Source organism: Danio aesculapii, chromosome 21 (genome assembly GCF_903798145.1).
Source record: "Danio aesculapii chromosome 21, fDanAes4.1, whole genome shotgun sequence".
NCBI classification, from domain to species: Eukaryota; Metazoa; Chordata; class Actinopteri; order Cypriniformes; family Danionidae; genus Danio; species Danio aesculapii.
In genome coordinates this window covers 2,211,644-2,237,387 of record NC_079455.1, presented here as the reverse complement: position 1 = coordinate 2,237,387, position 25,744 = coordinate 2,211,644, and the positions used below count along the sequence as shown (strand labels likewise).

At 36.2% G+C, this 25,744-nt stretch overlaps 2 protein-coding genes across 2 annotated transcripts in view; one reads left to right on the top strand and one right to left on the bottom strand.

Annotated features, from left to right (window-relative positions):
* Positions 1-424: 424 nt before the first annotated feature.
* Positions 425-22,001, top strand: ik (IK cytokine). Its single transcript, XM_056446817.1, has 20 exons — positions 425-508; positions 2,551-2,617; positions 4,896-4,988; positions 5,094-5,153; positions 6,306-6,473; positions 6,663-6,777; positions 8,423-8,493; positions 8,579-8,625; positions 10,646-10,809; positions 12,376-12,484; positions 13,407-13,446; positions 14,578-14,773; positions 16,248-16,269; positions 16,419-16,497; positions 16,952-17,032; positions 17,587-17,644; positions 17,858-17,946; positions 18,029-18,137; positions 20,645-20,679; positions 21,631-22,001. Exons 1-20 carry the CDS (start codon positions 493-495, stop codon positions 21,656-21,658), a joined length of 1,647 nt encoding a protein of 548 aa, XP_056302792.1. The 5' UTR covers positions 425-492; the 3' UTR covers positions 21,659-22,001.
* Positions 22,002-25,297: 3,296 nt separating this feature from the next.
* Positions 25,298-25,744, bottom strand: part of LOC130214487 (arf-GAP with Rho-GAP domain, ANK repeat and PH domain-containing protein 1) — a 40,602-nt gene continuing 40,155 nt past the window's right edge. Inside the window, exon 23 of the mRNA XM_056446226.1 lies at positions 25,298-25,744. This exon is cut by the window's right edge and continues 488 nt beyond it. The gene's annotated coding sequence lies outside the window, so the exon portion shown is untranslated.

The following is a 25,744-nucleotide window of genomic DNA, read 5'->3' as shown; positions in this document are numbered from 1 at the left end:
GGAATTTGCATGAATAAATATGCAAAAAAAATAATAATAAAATAAAAAAATATATATGGGGATTTATTTATTGCTTTATTTATGCAGGAATTTGTGGATTTATTAATTAATAATTTGCATATTTATGTATTTATTTATTGTTTTTGCAGGTTTTGTCCACCATAGGGGTGGGGGTAGACATTAAGAAAATGCATCAATGCGTAATTTAATAAATAATATGAATATATGAATATGTTTTTACATTACTGTGAGGGTTGGGTTTAGGATTGGGGCCACAAATAATAAAGGGACTAAGCCGAAAAGAAAATGAATGAATGAATCCTCGTTAACAACTGGCCGCAGCTGTATCCCTTTTAGCAACGACCGCTTTCATCCAGCTCAACAAGAGGCGCTGCCAGAGCGAAAGGAGATGAACAAGCGGAAGTGACATCATCAGACGCGCTATCAACATTAGAGTGCGTCGTGTTTTGGAGCTGGTACTTTTATTTCATCATGCCTGAACGCGAAAGTAAGTATAAGATGCCTTTTATTTATTATGTATGCGATGAGGGAGCGAGAAAACAATCAGTAAATTAGTATAATAATCGAAAATTGGCGCTGTTGTGTTTTGTTAACACTCGCCCGTGTCTCCTGTGATCCTGTGTAGGCTTTAAAGATCGTTAAAGAAATGAGATATTCATAAAAATATGATCTTAGTGCACATATAAAATATGAATGTAGTAAAAAATGCACTAATGCCAACCGAGGCAGGCATTTCCCCAGTGTTTTACATAGCTGCAGAGTCCAGTAATGAAGGGAATGCTTCATTATTGACTTCAGATTTATGACGGAGGTAAAGTTGGTTTTAATATCCACACATTCTGACTTTCTCCTTAATAATATAATTTCAGAAAAGTATAAATAGTAAATTCATAATATCAGCCATTAACTATCAAAGTTCAACACTGTTTACAGTCAATTAAATAGTGCTAATGTTGATTTCAAGTCATACTTGCATGTGATCTCAGACTGAATATTGGAAAGTACCATTGTAAACAATCCAGATCAGGGGTCACCAAACTTGTTCCTGGAGGGCCGGTGTCCTGCAGATTTTAGCTCCAACCCTAATCAAACATACCTGAACAAGCTAATCAAGGTCTTACTAGGTAAACTTGAAACATCCAGCTAGGTGTGTTGAGGCAAGTTGTAGCTAAATCCTGCAGGGACACCGGCCCTCCAGGACCGAGATTGGTGACCCCTGATCTAGGGAGTAGGGCTGCACTATATACTGTTTTAGCAGTAGTCACATCGCAAAGATATGCAATATCCAGTCTGAATTATAGTTGACCAAGAGCCACACAGAATTGTGTGTAATCACTATATTTATATGGACTTTATATGATTTATGCGAAAAAATATTTCTTATGTAGAATTTTTGTGTTCCACTGGAAAATGGTGGTTTGCCATCTCCAGGTTGGAGGAAAGTCCTTACCCCAGGTGGAGGAGTTCAAGTATCTTGGGGTTTTGTTCACGAGTGAGGGAAGGATGGAGCGTGAGTTTGACAGGCGGATCGGTGCAGCGGCAGCAGTAATGTGGTCAATGTACCGGTCCGTTGTGGTAAAGAAGGAGCTGAGCTGAAAGACAAAGCTCTCAATTTACTGGTCAATCTACATTCCTACTCTCACCTATGGTCATGAGCTTTGGGTCATGACCGAAAGGACAAGATCTCGGATACTAGCGGCTGAAATGAGTTTACTTCTAAGGGTGGCAGGGCGCACCCTTATAGATCCACATCGAGAGAAGAGATCTGAGGTGGCTGTTTCGGACGCCTTCTGGACGCCTACTCAGGGAGGTTTTCCAGGCATGTTCCACCGTGAGGAGGCCTCGGGGAAGACCCAGGACAGGCTGGGGGGACGATGTCTCTTGGCTGGCCTGGGAATGCCTCAGAACCCCCTTGGAGGAGCTAGAGGAAGTGTCTGGGGAGAGGGAAGTCTGGGGTTCTCTCCTAAGACTGCTGCCCCTGCGACCCGGCCCAGCTAAAGCGGACAAAAATGAGATGAGAGATATTTCTAGTCCGAATATCTACATTTTAAGCAAAAACAATATTATTTCACATACCCCACTGGAAGATAATTTTCTTAAAACAAGCAAAAACAAACTCGTAATATACATTTTTTTCTTCTGACAGTGAAAACTAAACAATATTTTTACTTGGTCTAAGAATTTTGTTGATATTTGGACTAGAAACAAGACAAAACAAAGACAAACGTTTTTTGCATTGTGATTATTTAATTTCTGTACTCAAATTCTGTTAGACTCCCCAGAAAACCGGCAAATAGAGGTATTCAGATCATCTTCATGATCATATTGCTGTGTTTATCGCAGAAAAATAAACCATCGCAATAATAGATTTTCCATTATCAGTCCTAATACGGAGCGTGTCACAAGTTGGCACTGAATGAATGTGCAAATATAAGACCAACTTTACCTCAGTTAGTTCTTCTTCTTCTTCTCTCTGTTGTGTACCGTAATGTCCTAATAATATGTCTGTCTGTTTGTTCTGTCTTTCAGCTGATGTGTACTCTAATCCTCTGGCTCCAGATGGCCATGAGGTGGAGGACCACCGGTCAGCACTGCAGTAAGTGCTCTTCACCATCACTCGCTGATAGGGCTGATGTATACTCCTGCGTGAACACTGTTACCCACTGCGCCTGCCTTGCGTGCAGCCGTGCGTTTATACTTCTGTGTTCTGTTCTCTGCAATAACACTAGCTGGCAGCGCATTTTTATGTTCCTCTGTGTCGAGTTTCTTCACCGGTGTTTTGTTTACACCAGAAAAGCCTGTAACACTATCTTACTGTACAAGTAGCTCAAACTCGCTCATTCAGAAGCAGGAACCAGCGAACATGCAACAAACTTAATCATGAAGTAAACACAAACAAAAGTCTGCATCTGGAGCTTTTCTACAGGATTCGACACTTAAACACTTGCTCCAATGAGCTCGCTGCTCTCCCTCGGCTCTTGGCCCCGCCCACACTCATCACCGCTGTCAAACTGACCAATCACAGAGCATGCTCTACACATCATTGCAAGATGTAGTTACATGTTTTGAGAGGTGTGCGTTTGTATCTGCCACAGCCATCGCCTGCCTAGTGGCGCATTTTTGAATTTTCATGGTTTTCACCTGATCTCAGATCAGTTTTAAATAAACTTTTGCAAAATGAAAAGGAATAATAGTAAATAATAGTCTTTTTAATAGAACAAACAACGTATAAGTCTTGAAAAATGATAAAATAACGCATATTGTGCTGACGCTTCATATTGAATGATATTAGATGATAAGCTAGGTGCATTTATAGGTTATACTTATAGGCAAAGTCCCTTTAAGACGAGTCATTTCACTTGGCGGCCATTTTTTATATGCCTTGGGCATTCTGTCTGAATAGTGAAACATCAAATTCTCCAAAACTGTTTGTCAAGTTTATGATTACACTACATATTTGGAATCACCAATAAAATTAAACAACAACTGTGTCATAAGTTTAGATTCTAAACAATAGAATTAAACAAAATCTGAATATTTTCAGGTTGCTAGTGCGCATGCACACTCGAGAGGAACGAGATCACGACACCAACCTCATTTATGGCAGTTACACATGTTCATCCTCTGGATAATGCTTCATCAGAAGTTATCCAAAACTTGGTCTCGCTGCTCTCCCTCGGTTCTTGGCCCCGCCCACACGCGTCACTACACCAAACCGATCAATCACAGAGCATGCGCTACACGTCATCGCAAGATGTAGTTACATTTTTTTGAGGGGTGTGCGACTGTGTCTGCCACAGCCATTGCCTGCTTAGTGGCGCATTTTTTAATTTTCATGGTTTTCATCTGATCTCAGATCAGTTTTGATTTTAAACATTTGCAAAATGAAAAGGAATAATAGTAAATAATAGTCTTTTTAATAGAACAAACAACATATAAGTCTTGAAAAATGATAAAATAACACATATTGTGCTGACGCTTCATATTGAATGATATTAGATGATAAGCTAGGTGCATTTATAGGTTATACTTTATAGGCAAAGTCCCTTTAAGACAATTGAAATGCCTTTGGCATTCTGTCTGAATAGTGAAACATCAAATTCTCCAAAACTGTTTGTCAAGTTTATGATTACACTACATATTTGGAATCACCAATTAAATTAAACAACAACTGTGTCATAAGTTTTAAGCTAATGCGCATGCACACTCTAGAGGAACAAGATCACGACACCAACCTCATTCATGGCAGTGTTACACATGTTCATCCTCTGGATAATGCTTCATCAGAAGTATTTCAGATCAGTTTTAATTAGACATTTGCAAAATGAAAAGGAATAATAGTAAATGATTGTCTTTTTATGTCACGTTTGTTTCATACAGATTACAAAACCAAAAAACTTTTTGTTTTCAAGTGTGGTGGGTTCATTTAAAAGTACAGATTTCAAGCTCTATCTGTATATATTTATGCCTGTGAAGCAAGTATTCACCAAGATTCCAGCATGTTTGTTGACTAACAAACTATCGTTAAAGCACACATCTAGTCTGAACTTCTCTCCTGGAGAAACGTCAGTCTAAAGCGATCGCTGATTGGCTCCTGTACAAGTAGGCGGGGATTCATTCGCCATATTGACCGTTGCCCTTTTGCCCATTCAAACCTATATAAGTGACATGTCTTCTGTAGTCTATAGTCTTGGTTTAGGTTTTAAAAAGTCAATTCTAGTATGACGTTTTTCTTCCATTTTCATGTTTTGACCAGTAGGTGTCTCAAGCATGTGCTGGTTCAATCGCTTCGAAACAATTTGAATTGTTGAATTGTTTTGAAGCTTTGAAAAGCTCAGTTTCTCCAATCTTGACCATGTGTTTGTGACCCTCAGATCCAAGCTGACCAACGATGACTTCAGGAAGCTTCTGATGACCCCGAGAGCCACTCCGTCCTCGGCTCCACCCTCAAAAACACGCCACCATGAGTACGCGGACTCGCTTAACAGCTTTCTCTCATTATATATACACTGCCAGTCTTCATGATAAGTCTTTTTAAATTCATTACATTTTTGTCATTGTGAATTTCTCAGGATGCCACGGGAATACAATGAGGATGAGGATCCTGCAGCTCGCAGGCGGAAGAAAAAAAGGTGAGCGAATGAAGCGAATAAAGCTCTATCACAGCGTTTTACTGTAAAATTCAGATTTTAATCAGCAATTTTATGAGATTAACTTAATTCGCAGCAGATCAAATGGCTTCTACCTTTTTATTCTTTTAACAAAACGACTAAATAAAAGCACTAAGTTTTAAAAATGTTTACAGATTGATATTTTTCTGATCCCATAACTCTGTGGTTAGTTGTATTGGAAAATATAAACAAATGTTTCAATATAATGTTAACATATACTTTTTCTGTGAATATTTGTTTTACGTTTTTACTGCAAATGTCAAGTCCATAACGCTGGAATTGCTCACATTGAAATTTCTCTTGCTTGCAACACAGAATACTGAATGTAATCGCCTCAGATGTACATGAAAAATCAATGGATGAGCATTTCAAGCAGAATTAAATATTTTACCTTTACAGTCGGGTTAATAAGGATTGAACGCGTCACCATTTTTCTCAGAAAACATTGAGAAAACGTTCCCTGGATGTTAAAAACAACTAAAGAAATCCATAAATGCAAAGAAAATAAATCTAATTAGTTTACAAATGAAGTTCTGTGTAATAAAATGAAACCCTCTGCCCTTTGTCAGTGTAAATGAATATCAGCTACTTCAGTCCAACATCTACATTAGCAGGAGGATGAAGATGAAACCAGAGTGGACATTTCAGCAAGACAATGATCCAAAGCACAGCCAAGGAAACTCTCAGATGCTTTCAGAGAAAGAACATCAAGCTGTAGAATGGCCCAGCCAATCACCCGATCCGAATCCAATAGAAATGACAAAATAAAGATCAAATTTGATAGACGAGACCCACAGAACCATCAAGATCCATGATTTCTCATTGCATATAACTCATTTTTTTATTTTTGTTTTGTTTTGATCAGCTCCTTTAGAAATATTATTCCCAGAAAAAAGTATGACGTTTTCAAAACTTTTCCCCCCACTGTATAAAGTTTTTCCTGTTGGCTTTTTCATTATAAAATCTGTAAGATGCGAGTAAAAAAAATCAATGAAAGCCAAATCGCAAAAAATGACACCATTCCAGATTGAAATACTACAAGTTGTGTTATTTTAGTAGGACTTAAGAACAGATTTTGAAGATTTTCTCAACCTTTTTGTGTTCAATCTGCAGTTATTATGCTAAACTTCGGCAGCAGGAGATGGAGCGAGAGCGTGAGCTGGCAGAGAAATACCGTGATCGAGCTCGAGAAAGACGTGACGGTGTCAATAAAGACTACGAGGAGACTGAACTCATCAGCACCACTGCCAACTATAGAGCTGTCGGACCCACTGCAGAGGCGTGAGTTTACTTTTACGTCTAGATTTTGAATAAAAAAAAATCTAAGGGATTTAAATTAATTAATTTTATTAGATTAAATTAATATTAAAAACATTTAAGATGCTGATGACCATTAAAAGGATCCATAGGACTTTGTGACTTTTGTAATGTGTGTTTTGTTGTTGTTTTTCCTCCTGCACTGATGAGCAGGGACAAATCAGCAGCAGAAAAGAGGCGTCAGCTGATCCAGGAGTCTAAGTTCTTGGGTGGTGATATGGAGCACACTCACTTGGTGAAAGGGTTGGATTTTGCTCTGCTTCAGAAGGTACATCAGCAGAAACCACTGTACTGTAATCAAACCACTGCCATAAGCATGAAATTTTGCTCTTAGAAAATCGAAGCATTTTGTTTAACCTCAAGATATGATGAGATTCAGGATTCATACAGTCATGGAAAACCTGGAAAAGTCCTGCAATTCTGATATGGCTTTTTTCAGGCCTGGAAAAGTCGGAAAAACACAAAGTTTTGGTAGAAAGTCATAGAAATTAGTACGCAAAATAGGTTAGTTGTCTTAATCATGCTCTCAAATAATTAATGATGTGCAAGTATTATCTAAATAATTTTACATTATATACATAAAAATACATTTAAACTAATTCGATTGTTGTTTTATTGATGATATGCTGTCGAAAATTTCCCAATAATCAATATATTGACTTATTGCACAACACATGGATATGTCCTCAATCATTTTTGGTGATGCAATATAGATATCGCCCATACATGAAAACCAATTCTGCTAATTGTGCAACACCTCTCTCTATTGGAGGTGTCAGTATGGTTAAAACACTATAGTATTGACTATAAATGACTTTAGTATAGTGTGTGTCTGACAGCTTTAAATAGATCTGGTAGCAGATATCACAGCCTCTGTTACTTTTCACCTTGCACTTTTTTGTTGCATTTATTATTATTTGAGGATATGTGTTCACATTCTGACTCCAACGCCTCATTATTAAGCTGACTATAATTTAAATGAAATATTCTTAAGGATAAAATATGATCTTGTAAGAGTGTGTTTGCATTATGATGCTATTAAAAGGTCATATTATTCAGTGCATTATGCTTTGGTGCAATATATCATACAACAAAAAATTGTTTTCGTGACAGACAGACGGAGACATTAGATGAAACTTTTGACTTGAAAGTCTTTGAAAAGTCATGGAAGTTTAGTAGTAAAAATGTGTATGAACTCTGGAGATTGTTTACACAAGATGTCATAATGGACACACAAGACTAGGCATGGGCCGGTATGAGATTCCGACTGTATAATATCCTTGGATACAAATATTGCAGTATTGTGATCACTGCTCTAAAATATGCTCTTTTTAAATGTCTGGGTAAAAATCAGCAACTTTGAACACAATCTGATTTATTTTAGGAAACATTTCAAATATTCTGCTACGGTAAACATGTCAGGCTAAATAATTGAAGTAGATCATTGCCTTCTGCTGTCTTCATTAGATTTCTATCAACTTGAAAAGGCATCTTTGGATATCTGTCTTGTCTTTGGATATAAATAATTCACTGCTATGTTCAGGAGATCCCCCAAAAAGTCAATATTGCAACAGGAACCAAACTGTTATACATATATTTTTTGAAATTTTCCGTTTTTAATGTTATCAGACAACAACGTTAACTTTAAAGATAATATTTTAAAATGTGAATCCTTTAAAAATTTTATAATTTTTATCATAAGTATACAGTTTTAGACCTTATTATGGATTGCTGATAATGTCTTTTTGTTATAATTGATTATTATAGAAAGAAGAGATATTTATAAAATGTAAGTTTGATCTGGTTTTGCTATGAAATAGCCAAAGAAGCTGATATGGTATTACACTCAAAACTCTCTCTTTTGCTCATAGTACTTTTTAATTTAAGTAAACTTTTAATTTGATTTCTTTTAGGTCAGAGCTGAAATCACGAGTAAGGAGAGAGAAGAGGAGGACATGATCGAGAAAGTGCAGAAGGAAGTCAAGTAGGTTTATGGAACTTTTATTTTAACATTTTTATTATTCTTCAATCCAGCTCGTACTGTATTTTAACATGTTTGTGTTTAACAGGAAAGATGAAGATCCAGAGCAGAAGATTGAGTTCAAGACCCGCATGGGTGAGTTTTAACAGCAGTCAAAGCATATGACTCTGAGCAGCATTTGAACATGTTTTAGTTCTCTGAGATGTAATATAACACTACTGAACTGAAATTGTAAACAAATGTCAGTGCTTGAACATGGATATTATGTATGCACCAAATTTCCAGACCTTGAAAATGATTTTGGCTTGCGGCTGAAAGAGAAAAATGCCCAAAAATATGAGCAGAAAAAGGCTTAAAAAGCATTCATTTCATTACACCATTCAAGCTAAAATGACAAAATGTACCACTTCCCAACAGGGAAAGCCATAACAATCAAACATTTATAATTATTTGGTGTCATGGCTTTGCAATGCCATTATAATGGAAGTCAATGGGGCAAAAACAGCCCCCAACATAATGAATGTGTAGTAAATCTGCCCAGAATGTATCGACGACTTGAAAAATTCCAAAGCATTTTCTCAAAATATGAACAATTCCCAAAATAAGATTTGTGACCAAACATCAGCCATTCACCATTTGCTAAAACACAGAGAAAGCTGTGGCCAAATTAAGACTCAAAATCAGCCCAGAGTGGATGAAAACATTCCCAGGTTAATTAAACTCAAATCTGATAGAAATGAAAACAGCTGATGGAGTATACACTAACCTGTGCATTATTCAGTCACAAGATGGCGCCAAAAAACAAAGCGCAGCATGACAGACATACATGTGCTTGTGGATGTACAGTGCTCAGGGTAGTTGAGTACACCCCATTTTGAAAATTAATATATGTATTCATTTTTCAGTGAATATAGGCAATGTATATCATATACATTTAGCTGTACTAGTTTTTGGACCGTTATTTAGCTAGATAAGCTCCAGATTTGGCTTCAGTTCTGACTAATCTAATTTATTTGCACAAATATATTATTGTATAGCTTCCTGTTAAAATTATTAATTTAAAAGAGAGATATTATAAGAGAGTTATCCATCGGTTGTTTTTTGGGAATAACATACCTTGGAATGTAGCAAGTGACCAATCAGAATAGAGTATTCCAGACAGCTATGAAATAAAATGTGATGATGGATGGATATATTGGTGGATGGATATATTGATGGATGGATGGATGGATATGTTGGTGGATGGATGGGTGGAAATGTGGATGGATGGATGGACGGATAGATATGTGGATGGATAGGTGGATGGATGGATAAATGCATTGATAGATAGATATATTTGTGGATGAATAGATGGATATGTGGATAGATAGATGGATTGTGAATGTATGGATATGTAGATGGATGGATAGATATGCGGATAAATGGATGTGGATGGATGGATAAATGGATTGATGAATAGATATATACGTGGACGGATGGATGATAAATGGAGGGTTGGATGGATGGATATGTGCATAGATATGTGGATGGATGGATATATAGATATGTGGATTGATGGATAGAAATATATGTGAATGAATGGATAGATATGTAGATATGTGGATTGATGGATAGAGATCTATGTGAATGGATGGATAAATTGATTGATTAATAGATATTTACGTGGATGGATGGATGATAAATGGAGGGTTGGATGGATGGATATGTGGATGGATGGATATATAGATATGTGGATTGATGGATAGAGATATATGTGAATGAATGGATAGATATATGACTATGTGGATAGATATGTGGATGGATGATAGATGGATGCATATGGGGTTAGATGAATATGTGGATGGATTGATGGATGGATGGATGGATGGATATGTGGATGGATTGATAGATATGTGGATGGATGGATGGATGGGTATGTGGATGGATGGATAGATAGATATGTAGATGGATGATCGATATAGGGTTGGATGGATGGATATGTGGATGGATTGATAGATCTATAGATAGTGGATGGATGGATGGATATGTGGATGGATAGATGGATATGTGGATAAATATGCATGTCTGTAAGTAATTTGCTACAATTGTAAAGTGCTGAAAAAGTTTGAAAATCCTTCTGGAAAGTGATTGAAGTGGTTGTTGTTCTGCTCTTCAGGAAGGAACATTTATCGAAACGTCTTCAAGGGCCGTCAGCTGGAGCGTAATGAGCTGTTCCTGCCGGGCCGGATGGCGTATGTGGTGGATCTGGAGGACGAGTATGCAGACACAGACATCCCTACCACACTCATCCGCAGTAAAGCCGACTGTCCCACCATGGAGGTACAGACACAAACGCACCATTACACACCGCTTCCAGACTACCTCTGGTGGAGAGCGGACAATATTTGTTTTGTTTTGTTTTTCTTATCAAAAGATAGATTATAGAAAAGATTATTTATGAGCTTATATTTTTGAGTCTCTGCTTACCTGTATATATTATAAACTATACAGATTTACTTCACTTGCACGATTAACTTTTTTTATTGTAGTTTTCCTCTTTTATGGACCGCTCTTGTCATCTCTTCTCTATAAATGTTTTTAAATGATCTGTATTTTTAAAAATCTTTTTATTTTTGGTTGTGAATTAAGCTAACTCTCTTGTGAGAAGTCAGTCACAGTATATTTATGTTTCAAGGCCTGTGATTGGCTGTTTGCTAATGATGAGTTCACAAAGTCAGTGATCAGCATCATGGTAACAACAAAGCCTGATTGCACGGATTTGGATCTGTCAACTCAACACTAATCCTGTAATGCAGAGTTTGTTTAGCCACTGTCATGGTACAGGCTTAGCTATACACTACCTGACAAAAGTCTTGTCACCTATCCAAGTTTTAGGAACAACAAATAATAACTCGACTTCTAGTTGATCATTTGGAAATAGAAGTGGCTTATATGAAAGGCAAAGACCTCTAGATTACGCTTATTTTACCACAATAAAACATGATCATGGCTTGATTTTTAATATTTTAATTAGGACAGTAATGTCTGACTTTGCTTAGACAAAAGTTTGGTCACTGATCCTTCAATAATGTCCAGTATAGAATATGTGGTCATGCTGCAGTGGAAACAGAATGAATATTGTGTCTGACTCCATCATGAGCTTGGAGGACTGCATCCATACATCTCTGCAATGACTTAAATCACTGATTAATAAAGCCATCTGGAATGGCAAAGCAAGCATTCTTGCAGGACTCCCAGAGTTCATCTTTGGATTCATCTTCAATGCCTTCTCCATCGTACCCCAGACGTGCTCAATAATGTTCATATCTGGTGACTGGGTTGGCCAATCCTGGAGCACCTTGACCTTGATTTGATTTTTCCTTCACCAAACTTGGATTTCTGTGAGAATCTTGGCTCTATGCATGTTCCAGTAGGTCTTCTGGAGTATTTGTGATGGTTGTGATGCAGTTCAACAGATCATTCATCTGAATAATCTACCTTCTGCCACTTTTCCAAATGATCAACTAGAAGTCGAGTTATTATTTGTTGCTCTTACAACAGGGATTGTAAGAGTTTTGTCAGGTAGTGTTATTCAAGGACACAACCTGAAATTCCAATTCAGTTAGGACTAAGAATGACTAGGAATAATAAACGGCAGAACAAAATCAAACTACTCGCTCTACAAACAAGTGCGTTCATGACTAAGCATAAAAAGTAGAATAATATAGTAAGACAATATCAGTGTGCAAAATCAAGAAGCATAACAAGCTGTTTTTAACATCTAGAAATCAATGGAAGTGAATAAGAGCGAAAGTCTTGAGCCAAAAAGATTTGTTATTGTCGCAGCCAGTAAGGTTTGTAGGAGCGGGCTGAACTACAGTTTTCTTCTGATCTTTTGTTTTTCAGGCTCAGACGACACTCACCACCAATGACATTGTTATCAGCAAGCTGACACAGATCCTATCATACCTCAGACAGGGCACACGCAACAAGAAACTCAAGAAGAAGGACAAAGGTAATTCCCTCTGCTCTTCCTCCTTGTTCGTTTGCAGTCAGCTGTTTGGTTCCATTTTAAAAGGGAAAACTATTATACCCCTTTTTACAAGATGTAAAATAAGTCACTGATAATCCTAGAGTGTGTATGTGAAGTTTCAGCTCTAAATACCGCACAAATAATGTTTTATAACTCTTTAAAACTGACCCTTTTAGACTTTGATCCTCATTTTGGTGACTGTCGCTTTAAATTTAAATGAGATTGTGCACTTTTTAAAAGAGGGCGGAGCTACAAATGTCTGTGTCAGAATAGTGGCAGATTCGAAAACAAGACTAACATCCAATGCTAATGAGGGAGAGATGGTCACTAGTGGGCGGGGCTTTCCCCTTCTGATGACACGTACAAATGGAGAATGTCAATCAAAGTGTTTCTGCAGACTGATTCTATCAAGTTTGATTATAACAAATACAATGACTTCATGTTTACCATTAGAGGCTGGTTATTTTCACACACTGCTGCCACACAACTGTGTTTAAACCTCTTTATAAAAGTGATTTCTGCATAATAGGTCCCATTTAAAAAGCAGGTCATATTGGTTTAAATGTTATTCGCAGATTGTCACAGCTGTTCATCTGCATGATAAATAAAGGGATCGTCTGTCTCTCGGCTCTGAATCGCTTTCACGATTCTTCACATTTTTAAATCTTGTGCCTGCTACCAATCTACATAAACAAGAGCAAAGTAATGCATTTACATAATCCCTCCTGTTTGTGACAGAAATGAAGCCAAGAGACCAATTGTGTGTGTTTACGGATTGAAACGAATGTATTGAAGTCATTAAAAAATTATTCTAATAATAAATGCATAATGCAGTCATTAATAAGTAACTCGTAGTGTATTTTTGTGCACATCATGAATATGTGTTTGTGTTTTCTGTTTTCAGGCCGTCTGGATGAGAAGAAAGCCCCAGAGGCTGACCTAAGGTGAGTTTACACACACAGTCAAACTACAAACTACTCGACCAGATCTTCATCTGGAATTCAATTGGAAGCGCTGGGTGTTCACGCTGGACATGGGGAATCAGCTTTTTTTCACTTTGCTCCTTGGTTGTTGAAGAACTTTCTATCTCTTACACATTTAGATGTGATTTACTTCTTTGTCAAATTTTAAGAATTGATTGAAATGTGAACTGAGTGGGACTACTTGTTGTTTTAACTAGGAGGTTGATATATGATCCCTGTGTCTTGGATATGTTTTTGTATGTCAGTTGTCTTAAAGCAATTTTATGAGGTCATCTTGGCCAGGACTCCCTAGAAGAATTATTAGCTCTCCTGTATATTTCTTTCCCCAATTTCCTTTTAACAGAAAGATTTTCTTCAACACATTTCTAATCATAATAGTTTTTTTTTTTTAAAGATTAATTTTTTGCCTTTATTAAGCGGATAGGACAGTTTTATAGACAGGAAGTGAAGTGGGAGAGAGAGATTGGGTAAGGACGGGAAATGTCCACGAGTAGGGATTCGAACTCAGGACGCCCTGAAGTGCTACTGCACCATATGTCAGTGCGCTAACCACTAGGCTATTGCACTGACTAATCATAATAGTTTTAATAACTCATTTCCAATAACTGATTTATTCTCTCTGCAATGATGACAGCACATAATATTTGACTAGATATTCTCCAAGACACTAGTATACAGCTTAAAGTGACATTTAAAGGCTTAACTAGGTTAATTAGGGTAAAGTTAGGGTAATTAGGCAAGTCATTGAATAACAGTGGTTTGTTCTGGAGACAATCCAAAACTAATATTGCTTAAGGGGCTAACAATATTGACCTTAAAATGGGTTAAAAAAAATCTTTATTCTAATCGAAATAAAGCAAGTAAGACTTTCTCCGGAAGAAAAAATATTATAGGAAATACTGTGAAAAATTACTTGCTCTGTTAAACATCATTTGGGAAATATTGGAAAAAGAAGCACGAGGGCGAATAATTTTGACTTCAACTCTGTTAATGTCAACAGAACTTTCATGGAAAAATAATTGAAATTAAACTCTTGAAGTTTATGTTGTGAACATCAGCTTCTGAGCCATCTGTGTGTCCTCTTGCATGCAGCATCTTTGACGACATCGGGGACTACATTCCCTCCACCTCCAAGGGCTTCAGAGACAAAGAGAAGGAGCGCTACCGCGAGCGAGAGAGAGAGAAAGATCGAGAGCGGGAGAGAGAGCGAGAGCGAGAACGGGAGAGAGATCGAGATGAGGAGAAACGACGACACAGCTACTTTGAGAAACCACGAGCTGATGAGGAGGTCAGTTTATCTGTGCTATACAATACAATAGAATCTTAATTGTCAATTTAAACTGTGAAATAAAGTATACTGAACAATTTAGAACAAAAATTAGAAATACAAATAAAATATATATTGTTAATATATAATATTGTAATATGTAACATTGATTATCATATCGTATCTGTCATATATCGTGTAATGTATCATATCGTACATAGTAACATATCATACCTTATATCATATCGTAACGTAACGTATATCATATCCTATCATATATCATATTGTATATCATACCATATGTTGTAATGTTTATATGATACTGTCATATACCATACCATATGGTGTCATATATCACATTGTATCCTATCTATATCGTGCCATAAATCATATCGTATCGTATATCATGCTGTATCATATACCATATCGGATCATATATCACATCGTATCGTATATCATATTGTATACCATATCGTATCGTATATCATATCATATTGTATATCATACCATAGGTTGTAATGTTTATATGATACTGTCATATACCATATCGTGTCATATATCACATTGTATCCTATATCGTACCATTAATAATATCATATCATGTATCGTATATCATGCTGTATCAAATATCATATCGTATCATATATCACATCGTTTCATATATCATATTGTATACCATACTGCAAATCGTATTGTTTATTATTTTGTATCATATATCATAATGTACATCATACCATAGGTTATAATGTTTATATGATACTGTCATATACCATATCCTGTCATATATCATATTGTATCCTATATCATACCATAAATCATATCGTGTCATATATCGTATATCACGCTGTATCATATCGTATCATATCACATCGTATTGTATATCATATTGTATACCATACTGTATATCATATCATATATCGTATCGAATACCATACTATACATTGTATCGTATATAATATCGTATCATATCACATATCGTATCATATATTATATTGTATACCATACTGTATATCCTATCATACTGCATATCGTATCGTATATCATATCGTATCATATATCATATTGCATCGCATATCATATTGTATACAATACTGTATATCATATTGTATATCATATCGTGTCATATATCATATGATAGTGTCATATATCATATCGTATATATCACATATCCTATTGTATATTGTATTGTATTATATATCGTATCGTATCTCATATCATATTGTATCAAATATCATTGTATCATATACATCATATCAATTATCATATTATTTATCATATCGTACAATACCACATATCGTATATTTAATATCGTGTCATATATCACATTGTGTCATATATTGTATTATATGCTATATTTTATACATCACATGAAAGATGAAATAAATAAGTTGATGTGTGTAGGATTGGACTATATTTGGCTGAGATACAACTATTGAAAAGCTGGAATTTGAGGGTTTAAAATGTGTAATAATTGTTGTTTTTTTGGTCTTTTCAGGTTATCGACATTGATGATAAAGGTAAACGTTTATATCCCTCACACTATCTGCACATTTTGAGTTTCTTCACTAAATTGTTAATTTGATTGAATGTTTAACTAGGAGGATAAAAGACCCAAGTTAATGAAAAGGAGTTTGATTGGTAACGCTTGTGATTTGTTTTCTTTTAGGTCCAGGCTCCGTGAAGGACCAGATCAAACTGATCAACGAGAAGTTTGCAGGAGCCGCTCATCTGCAGGGCCCGGAAGCATATCCTTCACTTCACTGCTCATTTCACAGGGCTAGCTTTAGCATTTACACTGCTGAACAATAGCATTAATGGTGTCACTGAAAACATGAACATGTTACAAAGCAGTTCTGCCTAATGATTGGGTGGGAATAGTAGTAAATAATGTGAAGACTCCCTCAAGCTAATTCTGTATTGCTGCTCTTATTTTATATAATAATCATAGTAATTACATTTCATATTTTACGCCAATCTGTGTCAGAATTGATTGCTTTAGGTTTCTGAAGGGGAATAATAAACCAAATAATGTCACGACCCCTGATTTTATTCAGGAATGGTTTTAAAAACATTGTAGTGAATCTAGTCAGTAGCTTTTTTCCCCAAATGCTTTTAACAAATGCTAAATTCAGTACAGCTTGTGTGTGATAGATTTAAAGTGCTCTTGAGTTTGTTGGGCGTTTCTTTAACTGCGAGCACTGGAAGCAGACGTGATGAGAAGAAGCATCTGGGAGATTTCTTTGGGATGTCGAACAGTTATGCTGAATGCTACCCTGCTACGTGAGTTACTTTTTACCGTTATTCTGTTCAGCTATTCTCTCAGCGCTGTCGGTTTACTACAGTTAATGTTACAGTTAATGATATGTAAATCTAATGGTAAAACTATATTAATTTTATTGTTTATAATCAGACTTGATAGAATCAGTCTGCAGAAACACTTTGATTGACATTCTCCCTTTGTATGTGTCATCAGAGGGGGAAAGCCCCGCCCACTAATAACCATCTCTCCCTCATTAGCATAGAACATTAGTCTTGTTTTTGAATCTGCCACTATGCTGACACACAGGCATTTGTAGCTCCGCCCTCTTCTGAAAAGAGCACAATCTCATTTGAATTTAAAGAGACAGTCACTAAAACACCACAATTAGGATCAAAGTAGTTTAAAGAGTTATAAAACATTATTTGTGTGTGTTTTTTGTGCTGACACTTCACATACACGCTTTAGGGACATATCTTACTTATTGTGACTTATTTTACGTCTTGTAAAAAGGTAATAGTATGTCCACTTTAAGCAAAAATAAATAAAAATGTAATGTTTACTGTTTGTCCTGCAGGATGGATGATCTGGCTGTGGACAGTGATGAAGAGGTGGACTACAGCAAGATGGACCAAGTATGGATAGACATGTGCTGATATTCAATCATTCAATATATTTACTTTTAAATACAAAATTAAAAAATAATAATAATTAAATAAAAAAATAAATAAATTGTAAACAATTTTAAAATTAACAATAATAAAAAATGTAAAAGTGTGATTTCAATAAGCTGTAATGTCTCTGATAAGGTGTGATTATTATAAATGTGTCTGTGTGTGTGTGTGTAGGGTAATAAGAAGGGTCCTCTTGGCCGCTGGGACTTCGACACTCAAGAGGAATACAGCGACTACATGAACAACAAGGAGGCGCTGCCTAAGTAACACACAGCTCCATTATTCTGATTTATTAATATGAGTGTGTGTGTATGATGAAGATGATGATGGTTGTGGTGTTTGCAGGGCTGCGTTCCAGTACGGCATTAAGATGTCCGAAGGCCGAAAGACTCGCCGCTTTAAAGAGACCAATGAGAAGGCTGAGCTGGACAGACAGTGGAAGAAGATCAGTGCGGTGAGTTTACTAGCCATTATAAAAATATTCAATAAATAAAGTGTTGAGAGGGATTTCTACGGGTCATGGGATTTTAAAAGGTGTACTCCAGACATTGGAAGTCAAGTTTTATATGCATTTAATCCAAATCATGGACTTTTAATTTGTTATTTTTGTGTACCATGTACTTTTTATGTATTGTTTTAGTTAGTCCATCCCATTTTATTTCTTTTCTGCTCGTCAACCAACAATCAAATACACTACCAGTCAAAAGTTTGGTGAAAGTACAATTTTTAATGTGTAAAGAAGCCAAGTCTGCTCATCGTTTGCATTTATTTAAACTAAAAATGTTTTATTTCACAGTTTAAATTATAATTTTAAGTACACCATTGTTCAAAATAATAGCAGTACAGCCTGACTAAACAGGATAATCCAGGTTTTTAGTATATTTTTTATTGCTACGTGGCAAACAAGTTACCAGTAGGTGCAGTAGATTCTCAGAAAACAAACAAGACTCAGCATTCATGATATGCACACTCAATGCTGTGTGCTGAAACTGGTGTGTTCAAAAAATAGCAGTGTGGCATTCAATCAGCAAGGTCATCAGTTTTGTGAATAAACAGGTGTGAATCAGGAGGCCTCTGTTTAATGATGAAGCCTGAACTTGTTGAACATACATTTGAGTCAAACGGGTCATTCAAAGAATTGTTTAGAAGAACAGCGTACTTTGATTAAAAAGTTGATTGGAGAGGGGAAACCTATAGAGAGGTGGAAAGAATTAAAGGCTGTTCAGCTGAAATGATCTCCAATGCCTTAAATGGAGGGCAAAGCCAGCGATACATGGAAGAAAACTGAAGACGACCATCAAAATGGATGAAAGAATAAACAGAATGGCAAAGGCTCAGCCAATGATCAAAAACAGTCTGGAGTTACCTGTAAGTTCTGTGACGGTTAGAAGACGTCTGTGTGAAGCTAATCTATTTTCAAGAGTCCCTCTTTTTTAAAAAAACAGGCAAGTGCAGAAGAGGTTACAATTAGCCAAAGATCACACCAACTGGCCTAAAGAGAAATGGAGGAACATTTTGTGGACTGATGGAAGTAAAATCGATCTTTTTGGGTTCAAGGGCCAGAGACAGTTTGTGAGACGACCCCCAAACTCTGAATTCAAGCCACAGCGTACAGTAAAACAGCGGAGCATGGTGGTGCAAGCATCATGATATGGGCATGTTTCTCCTACTAATGGTGTTGGGCTCATACTAGGGATCATGGATCAGTTTGCATTTGTCAAAATACTTGTTGCCTGATGCTGAGGAGGACATGCCCTTGAAATGACAATGACAAAGACAATGACCCCAAGCACACTAGTAAACGAGCACAGTCTTTGTTCTAAACCAGGGGTCACCAATCTTGGTCCTGGAGGGCCGGTGTCCCTGCAGAGTTTAGGTCCAACTTGCCTCAACACGCCTGCCTGGATGTTTCAAGTTTACCTAGTAAGACCTTGATTAGCTTGCTCAGGTGTATTTAATTAGGGTTGGATCTCAAATCTGCAGGACACCGGCCCTCCACGAACAAGTTTGGTGATCCCTCTTCTAAACCAACAAAATGAATGTTATGGAGTGGCCAGTCCAATCCCTGGATGTTAATCCAATTGAGAACTTGCGTGACGTCACAGAATCTCTGAATAATGAACGCCGAAAAGATGTTTTCTTGCTTCACAGTCTCATGGAAACTGGGATGCATTTCACTTCTTGGACTCTTTGATTTAAGAAAGCTTATATTAGCAATCCTTCTTCTTTTCTAACATTATAAACATTCTTACTTTAAAACACGAACAAATCTTACTGTTTCCAAGCTTTTGACTGGGAGTGTATATTAAAACAATACGATTTCTTTTACAACATCAAACTGCACAAGCTCTTTTGCTTCGAGTGAGTGAGACTGGAAGTCTTGACACATTTAAGTTGCAGTGGTCGCGCCACAGTTACGTTATAACCATTAAGTGGATGGGTTCAGCTTTTTCATTAATTATTTCATTCTTCTTCAGCTTAGTCCCTTATTTATCAAGGGTTGCCACCGCGGAAGGAACCAACAACTATTTCAGCCTATGTTTTACACAGCGGATGGCCCTTCAGCCGCAACCCAATACAGGGAAACACCCATACATGCTCAAATTCACACACGCATCAATTCCCCTATAGCATATGTTTTTGGACTGTGGGGGAAACCGGAGCACTCAGAGGAAACCCACGTCAACACGGGGAGAACACGCAAACTCCACACAGAAATGCCAACTGACCCAGCCAGGACTTAAACCAGTGACCCTCTTAGTGTGAGGCGACAGTGCTAACCACTGAGCCACCGTGCTGCCCTAAATTCAGCTTTTTAGTCAGTGAATTTGACTTAAAGCGGGAACTCTGATTGTGATAGTGGAAATTTAAGTGCTGTTGAAGTAACATCCAGCATGTTGTGCAGTTAGCATTCAATGCTAAAGCATGTTTACACTTAAGTGTATCATTCCTTCTTTTCAGATCATCGAGAAGAGAAAGAAGATGGAGGCGGATGGGTGAGTGACGCTGGCTTTTTATTTCCTCTCTTCGGATACCCCTGAGCTCTGAATAAGTGTTTAACAAAAACAAATGCAGTTATTTTAGCTAATTATTTGATTAAAAGCTATTATAGCTAGCGTTATTCATAAATATCTGCCTAAAATCTGATGCGAGTGACCTTAGAGTATAAAATTGGCCATTTTGACTTCATTTTCAACAATTGGTTCATGTGTGAGTTATTGTGCGATAAAACACTTGTAGTTAGACATTTAAACCAAGTATCTGCAGGGTTTTAAATTTTAAACACAATTTTAAGCCTTAAAAAGTCATAAATTTACTGAAACATTGTGTTGTATGTCTTGAATCTTTACTTAAACGGGTCTTAATTCTCCTTTCTGAGTGTAAAGCTACCCAATCTGGCCATTAACACCCATCCAATCACCAACAATCCTTCTCAATAACTTTTTATTTAAAAATGTAACTTTAACTGTATTTACCATAATAATTAATGTAATAATAATATTATTATATTATATAATTATTATATTGTAATAATTCTTACAATAACATTAAAGATTCCCTTTGTATTTACTGCTGAGAACACAGGCTGTTGTGCGTACCTTTAGTTTATTATAGTTTAAAAGAAAGTTTACGTCGAAAAAAGTCTGTTTACAACCAGAGCTTGCTTGTTTTTACAAAATATTTTAAATATTTTGCTAAGAAATATCTAAAATATGTTTTTTTTTCATTATTAAATGTATTCAATTATAATCCTTTTTTGATCGGGCAAATAAAAATACTTTCCATCTGGGCCATTCGAAAAACTTCTTGGTGTTTAGTCCTGTACAAGTCTAAAATGTCATTCATAATGGTCTTAAAATGTCTTCAAGTCTTAAACTTAAGTTGGTGAAACCTGCAGAAACCCTGTAAAAGTTGTATCTTTCTCTTTCTTTCTTTCTCTTTTATAGGGTTGACATCAAAAGGCCCAAATATTAGACAGAAGAAATCTCTCCATCCGCTTGAATGTGATGCACATGTACAAACAGTAGAGTTCTTGTAATACTTCAACTTTTTTTTTTGAGAGAGAGAGAGAGAATAGCTGTGATATTGTTAGTAATGTTGAGTATTTCCAATCTTACATGTTTAGTCCATTATGTATGCATAAATATACATTTCCTTTTTTCTCTGTGGATAAATCTCCTTGTATATCTGATGATTCAGCTTTCCATTTCGCTAAACAAACCGTGTGAATTTATTCTTGATTCCCATTTGAATGCATTTATTCAGCCGGCATTACGATGTAGTTCTGAGCAACAATAAAGCAGAATCGGAACCATTATATTATGTTGTTGTTTTTTTAATCACTGGTGAGATGTAAACAGCCAATCACACGAGACACGAGTCAGAGCAATTCATGTCCATGTAGAATATAATAGATAATCAGAGATATCATTATCAGAAATAAAAAGAGTTTAAACACATTTATAAGGCTCAAATAAACACTGTTGAGATTGTGAATGGAACGTCTAGAAAATATTGTTTATATTTAGAGCGGGTTTTCTTTTTTATAGTAGCCTATTTGAGTTTCTTAATAAATGACAGTGCAAAGAAATTCTGCGTCAATAAAACATTTTCGGTCATTACCTTAAAATAGTATGAATTTGTATCTAAAAAGTCCATTGTGACAGTCTTTGTACTTTTAATTGGGAGTGCAGATTGCATACGTTTTATTAATATATTTTTTAAACACACATCAGTTATATGCACATCAGTATAGCAGCATTTTGTTATGCCACTATAACAGTACAGTACTGCGACGGTTGGGGTGGCTGTAGGCGTTAAAAATACAATGTATTAGGTAATTTAATAGATATCTTAAATAATACTCCGTACAACTACTGTTTTACATTACTGTGAGGATTGGGTTTAGGGTTGGGATGGGGGTAGACGTTAATATATTACGATAAATGGGAAAGGTAATAAATAAAAATTGTTCTCCTTAACTTCCGGCCGCAACCTTTTCGAATCTAGCAACAACCTGCGCAAGCTTTGGGACATACATCTTCCTTGTTAACAGATCGTTAGTTATGAGCTCTGTCAATCTCCACACACCATCCACATTTCTGTGATATTTAATTTCCTACCTTAGAGAAGCAGCAGCGGGATAATCTGCCATTCGCGAGTCTTCCATGCAGAGAAATCTCCTCAGGTCTTTGGAAAATTCTGCATTCAGACGTTAATGTCCAAAACACGTCTTTATACGAGTTCAGTATTGTTGTTACAGATGAAATATAACACAGAAAACGCGATTTAAATATTTCCATTGACTAGATATTAATTAACAGTCATTCAAACAACTTTACCGAAGCCTCTTTAGATGAAGGTTGGTCTCGCGCGTCCATCTTGTTTGTAGTTTGTTTACACTTTCGCATTTGTAGTTTTAATCGAATTCACGTCCAAAACGTGCAATGTACTGTGGGCAATATTAGCGGTTAGAGCAGGGGTGTCCAAACTCGGTCCTGGAGGGTAGCTGTTCTGCATATTTTAGTTCCAACCCCAATTAGACACACCTGAACCAGCCAATCAAGCTTTCTAGGTATACTAGAACCTTCCAGACAGGTGTTGGAGAGCTAAACTATGCAGGACACCGGCCCTCGGACCGAGTTTGGACACCCCTAGGTTAGAGTATGGACGGTGCTACACTTCTAAAAAATAGTAAACCATCCTAGAAAGCATACTCTTTTCACTATACTAAGTTTTGGGACATACTAAATCTATTTTCAAATACTATTTAGAACGGATAGTATGCGAATTGGGACGCAGTGATGGAGTCTGATTGGCGTGTTGTGTAACTCTGTTGAAGATTAACAGAAACAGTCAACTCATTGGAAGTGATTGAACTGAATTTATTAAATCATTTATGGGTTAGACAGAGCTTTAAAATAGAACATGAACACATCATCGTTCATTATGTATTTATATGAATTCAAAAGTGTAATATTAACAATCAAATATATTTGTATAGGTTTTAAATAATACAGAACCGACAGAAAATAAATACATTTGGTATAAGAGGACAAAAGGGCAGTGGCTTTAGTGTCACTGTGTTCACAGACTGTCAAAGAATCAAATCAAATCAAAGGCGACTTGCTGCACAGCTTTTTGAGTTGGAATCGAGTCAACTAGAATGCTCGAGTTAAGTTGAGTCAACTCACAAAAAATAAGTTGCCTTACAATTTCAAGAGGAGTGAGCTTGTTCGTTTTTACAGGGAAACTCAACATTCAATCTCTGAGTTAAAGGAGTAAATAAAGCCAGAGCAGGGGATCATGTAAACTTTGAAGGGATAGTTCACACAGAAATGAAGAATGTCATCACTTACTATACCTTGACTCATTTTTGATCTGTTAACCACAAAAGAAGATACTCTGAAGAATGTTGAAAACATTGTAACTATTGACTTACATTGTTTGAAAAACAAATGTTATGTTGTTTTGTACAAAATATTAAAGATATTTGGAAAAATCTGGTAACCATTGACTTCCATAGTATTTGTTTCTACTACAATGGAGGTCAATGGTTACAGGATTTTTCAGAGTATCTTCTTTTGTGTTCAAAACAACACCAAAGGTCATTCTGGTTTGGAAGAAGTCATTGATGAGTAAATGATGACCAAATTTTCATTAAACTATTAGATTTACAATCAGTGACCTGCTCCAAACTAATTACTATGATCTGCTATTGCTGATCCATTAAGACGTGGACTTTATATAGTCTTTATCCTCTCTTCAGTCTTAAATATTGCAATTCTTAAAGGGACGGTTCACCCGAAATGAAAATTGTCATCGCTTACTCACCCATGGCTTTTTTTTCAGACCAGTTTGAGTTGTTGTTGTTGTTGTTTTTTTATCTGTTAACCAAATAAGAAGAAACTGAAGAATGTTGAAAACCGGTAACCATTGACTTCCATTAAAGGAAAAACAAATACCATGTTGTTTTGAACAAAATATTAAAAAGATATTTTAAAATCCGGTAACCATTGACTTTCATAGTAGTTGTTTCTCCTACAATGGAGGTCAATGGTTACAGGATTTTTCCGAATATCTTCTTTTGTGTACAAAACAACAACACTAATTCTGCTTTGGAAGTCATCGATGAGTAAATGATGACAGAACTTTCATTTCTGCAAAGCAAGACTCGATTTACAATCAGTGACCTGCTCCAAAATAATCACCATGATGCTAATGGGTTTTATTAAGTCTATCCGTTAGCCTCTCTTCAGTGTTAAATATTGCATTTCTTAAAGGGATGGTTCACCCTGAAATAAACATGGTCATCGTTTACTCACGCTTGACTTGTATCAAACCAGTATGACTTGTTGATTTTTTTAAATCGGTTAACCAACAAAGAAGATATTTTGAAGAATGTTAAAAACGGGTAACCATCGACTTCCATTGTAGAAAAAACAAATACCATGTTGTTTTGTACAAAATATTAAAGATATTTGGAAAAATCCTGTAACCACTGACTTCCAAAGTATTTGTTTTTCCTCCAGTCATTGCAGAAATGAAAATTCTGTCATCATTTACTCATCAAAGCAAGACTCGAGACTATAAGATTTATAATCAGTGGCCTGCTCTGAATATCACCATGATCTGTTATTGTTGATCCATAACAAAGTGGACATTATATATAGTCCATGTGTTAGCCTCTCCTTAAATATTGCTTTTCTTAAAGGGACAGTTCACCCTGAAATAAACATTGTCATCTTTACTCACCCTTGACTTGTTTCAGACCAGTTTGATCTGTTAACCAAAAAAGAAGATATTCTGAAGAATGTTGAAAACCGGTAACTATTGACTTGCATTGTTGGAAAAATAAATACTATGTTGTTTTGTACAAAATATTAAAGATATTTGGAAAAATCCGGTAACCATTGACTTCCATAATATTTGTTTCTCCTACAATGGAAGTCAATGGTTACAGGATTTTTCAGAATATCTTCATTTTGTGTTCAAAAACAACAACAACAACACTCATTCTGCTTTGAAAGAAGTTAACGACGAGTAAATGATGACAGAATT